We start from the raw sequence: 4,183 nt of genomic DNA on the forward strand, positions 1-4,183 counted from the left end.
GGTTTGTCTTCTAGTAAAAATCTCCCAACTATATTATACGAAGACAACACAGCAGACATATCTCAAATCAAAAGAGGGTATATTTAAGGAGATAGAACAAAACATATTTCACTAAAGTTTTTCTACACTCATGATCAGTGTATAACAAATTGGTTTAAAAGATATCTTATCAGACTTATTTACAAAGACATTTCCTATTACAACCTTTGAAAAATTGGTGCACAACATTGCAATGCAATGACTCAGAGATCTCAAGTGATATTTTCATGATGGGGAGTAAAAATACTTTTTAAGAGTATCGGATTATTTGAAATATGTACTATTTTTCCTTCACTATGATTTTTTTCCTAGTAGGTTTTTCCTAGTAAGGTTTTAGCGAGACATATGTTATATATAATGGGCATCTAAGGACGAGTATTATAAATATGTCAAATTAGGTGTAATGTAGATGCCCATTGTTAGTGTCCATTAGCCATGTGCCACTTATTCATTACTCATATATTGGCCATGTGTCACTTATCTATTACCCATGTGTTGTCCATGTGTCTCAAGATTATACACTATTACCATCTATGTAATCCAGCTCCTACTTACTAAATTGCCTATAAATAGTGGCATTTGGTGGGTTTTGAAGGACAAACAATTGGTGATCAATCCAAAAGGATTGGAGAAAGTGGAGAAATCCATTCTTTATTATTTATTTATTTTATTTTATATAATTATTATTTTCTCCAAATATGTGTTCTCGTCGTGCGCCGTCGTGCTCCTCAAATTCACAACAAATGAAATTTTAGGATTCGTTTCGTTTTATGCTTTTAGATTCATCGAGTTTGACAAATATGTGTTTGGTAAAATTGAATTCTGAGAAACCTTTTTTATTTTGTGATTCAAACAATACAAATTCTGATAACAATAATTTTTATATTTTTATTGTATCTAGATTTTAAATTATAAAATTTAAAATGTAAAACTATATTAAACAAAGATAAAAATATTTAGAAATATGATATGTAATGTTATAAACTTATATATTTTAATATATTATAAATTATACAATATAACTAAATAAAAATTATACAACTTTTAAATATAAAACATATTCATAGTTTATTGTGAATAATTGTTTAAATTATAAACAAATTTCCAAATTTGCTAATAAACACGTGTCTGAAATATGAAATACAATCTTATTTTTATTAAATCCTTTTTTTTTTTTCAAATTTATATTTTCAGATTTCTACCAAACAACTTCTAGAAACTTGTTTTTGTTTTGGAAACATTTTTTAACCATTTTTGGTTTTTAAAATTTGGTTAAGAGTTTATGTGTTTAATTAGGAAATATGAAAAATATGATAAAGAAGTTGTAAGAAAACAAACATAACTTTTTATGTAAAAGAATAATAATAACAAACCAAAGGCAAAGGAATAATGGTTACAAAGAGGAGGTTTTAGATGTTCAAAATTCATGTTCAACTATAAAAATAATAAAAATTAAATGAAAATATTAATTTTTTTGGTAAATAACAAAAACTATATAGTGATAGTTATAATTATACCCTTAAACTTTTAATTTTAAAAATTTAACTCTTATACTTATGTAGATGTGATGATTTATGCATATATAAAATGGAAATTGAAGTTTGATGTTGGATTGGGCATAATTGGGCCCAAAAGAGAGCCCAAAAATTGAAAGAATAAACACATTTGTTCCCTCCGGCGTCCGTCTCATCGGTTTTCTTAGTTTTACCCACTTGAGTGTTCTTCCAAATCCAAATTGCAAACAACAATGCTCCCCATTTCCCCATTCTTCCATTTCATTTTTCTCTTCTTCTTTCTCACCAATTTCAATGCCACCGCCGCCGACTACCTGAAGCTCCCACTCCTCCACAAACCCCCCTTCTCCTCCCCTTCCCAAGCCCTCTCCTCCGATACCCACCGCCTCTCCCTCCTCTTCTCTCGCCCCAACCCCACTCTCAAATCTCCTCTCATCTCCGGCGCCTCCACCGGCTCCGGCCAATACTTCGTCGACCTCCGCCTCGGCACCCCTCCCCAAAGCCTCCTCCTCGTCGCCGATACCGGCAGCGACCTCGTCTGGGTCAAATGCTCCGCCTGCCGCAACTGCTCCCACCACCCTCCCTCCACCGCCTTCCTCCCTCGCCACTCCTCTTCCTTCTCCCCTTTCCACTGCTTCGACCCCCACTGCCGTCTCCTCCCACACGCGCCTCCCCATCTCTGTAACCACACGCGCTTCCACTCCCCTTGCCGCTTCCTCTACTCCTACGCCGATGGCTCCCTCTCCTCCGGCTTCTTCTCCAAAGAAACCACCACATTGAAGACGCTTTCTGGGTCCGAAATCCATCTTAAAGGACTCTCGTTCGGCTGTGGATTTCGGATCTCGGGTCCCAGCGTTTCGGGCGCTCAATTCAGTGGTGCACGTGGCGTCATGGGATTGGGCAGAGGCTCCATCTCCTTCTCCTCTCAACTCGGCCGCCGATTCGGCAACAAATTTTCTTACTGTCTTATGGATTACACACTCTCTCCTCCGCCCACCAGCTACCTAATGATCGGCGGCGGCCACCGTAGCCTCCCGGTGACCAATGCCACTAAAATCAGCTACACCCCCTTACAGATTAACCCTCTCTCCCCCACATTCTACTACATTGCCATCCACAGCATCACCGTCGACGGCGTGAAATTACCCATCAACCCCGCCGTGTGGGCAATGGACAAGCAGGGAAACGGCGGCACGGTGGTGGATTCAGGGACGACGCTGACGTACTTAGCGAAGGCGGCGTACGACGAGGTGCTGAAGGCGGTAAGACGGCGAGTGAAACTACCGAGTGCATCCGAGTTGACTCCGGGGTTCGATCTGTGCGTGAACGCGTCAGACTCCTCGCGGCGGCCGAGTCTGCCGCGACTCAGATTCCGACTCGGTGGTGGGGCGGTGTTTGCGCCGCCGCCGAGAAACTACTTTCTGGAAACGGAGGAGCGAGTAATGTGCTTAGCGATCCGACCGGTGGATTCCGGCAATGGGTTTTCGGTGATTGGGAATCTGATGCAGCAAGGATTCTTGTTGGAGTTCGATAAGGACGCGGCCAGGCTGGGTTTTTCAAGGCGGGGCTGTGGCCTTCCATGAACTTGGAACTTTTTTGTTTTCTTTATTTTTCTTAACTCGACTCATGAGTTTGGAACTCGCAACTCATTTTCGATTTGCTAAAAATTATTAAAAAACAGTTTTTAAATTTTTAATAATAATAAGGTACTATGGATTCCAGTATACAAAAAGTCATTGATTTTTGGACATTGTGTTTATTTGTCTACTTGTATCACGATCCTTTTGCCCCTTCTCCACCTTTGCATATATATAAATATATTATATAATATATTTAAATTTCAGGTTTAGTGACAGATTTTGTCTACTAATTATGATAATTTTTTATTTTATGTGTAATATGACATTCTTTTAAAATCTATAGATTCACACTTGATTTAAAGTTTTCATCGAAACCTTGAAATTTAAAGATTTTGATGGCCTCAAGATTTTGATTAGGAAAATTTTCGTTTTTCTCCATGAAATTTCGATAATATTTGGAAAATACTTGATTCCTCCTATCTTGATGAAATTTTGAGAAATTTTGATATTTTAAGAAATTTTCAATTTTTTTAATTAATTATTCAATTTTTTCAATTTTATGATCTAAAATTCTATAGTTTGACATGTGGATATTATTTTCGACAAATGATTAAGTCTTTTCTATGTGTTACTTTTTCTAATTTCTAACTTCTCTCCATTTGTAGCTTTATTTTTTTTTTTTTTTACCAAATTTCATTTATAAAGAAATTGAATTTGAAAAAAAAAACATGTATTTATTTTTAACCCCATTCGGACTTTTTTCATTAAAATTTCACATTATTTCATCTCAAAATATTCTTAAATTTTATATTATTTTGTAATTATTTCAATTTATTTTTTAAATTTTTGCTCTCGCATCAATATTTATACAAACATTATCTTACTTTATAGAAATTGTGATTACAAATGGTCAATTATAATCTAATTAAGCCACAATCAAATTTTCATTGAATAATTATAACAATTTCCATCATTTTTCATAATTTTTATCGAAATTTCCATCGATGTTGATATTTTCATCAAATTAGAGCCTCGATATTTTTATCGACA

At 35.9% G+C, this 4,183-nt stretch overlaps 1 protein-coding gene across 1 annotated transcript; it reads left to right on the top strand.

Annotated features, from left to right (window-relative positions):
* The first annotated feature begins 1,651 nt into the window (after positions 1–1,651).
* On the top strand, positions 1,652–3,408 carry LOC120092848 (Eukaryotic aspartyl protease family protein). Its single transcript, XM_039051078.2, has one exon. It carries the CDS (start codon positions 1,787–1,789, stop codon positions 3,134–3,136), a length of 1,350 nt encoding a protein of 449 aa, XP_038907006.1. The 5' UTR covers positions 1,652–1,786; the 3' UTR covers positions 3,137–3,408.
* Positions 3,409–4,183: the final 775 nt, after the last annotated feature.

Source organism: Benincasa hispida, chromosome 12 (assembly GCF_027475165.1).
Source record: "Benincasa hispida cultivar pf3 chromosome 12, pf3_genome.v1.1, whole genome shotgun sequence".
Taxonomy (NCBI): Eukaryota; Viridiplantae; Streptophyta; class Magnoliopsida; order Cucurbitales; family Cucurbitaceae; genus Benincasa; species Benincasa hispida.

Bases quoted from the DNA above. Each gene is read 5' to 3' on its own strand.
- LOC120092848 (XM_039051078.2), top strand. From the start codon at position 1,787: ATGCTCCCCATTTCCCCATTCTTCCATTTCATTTTTCTCTTCTTCTTT.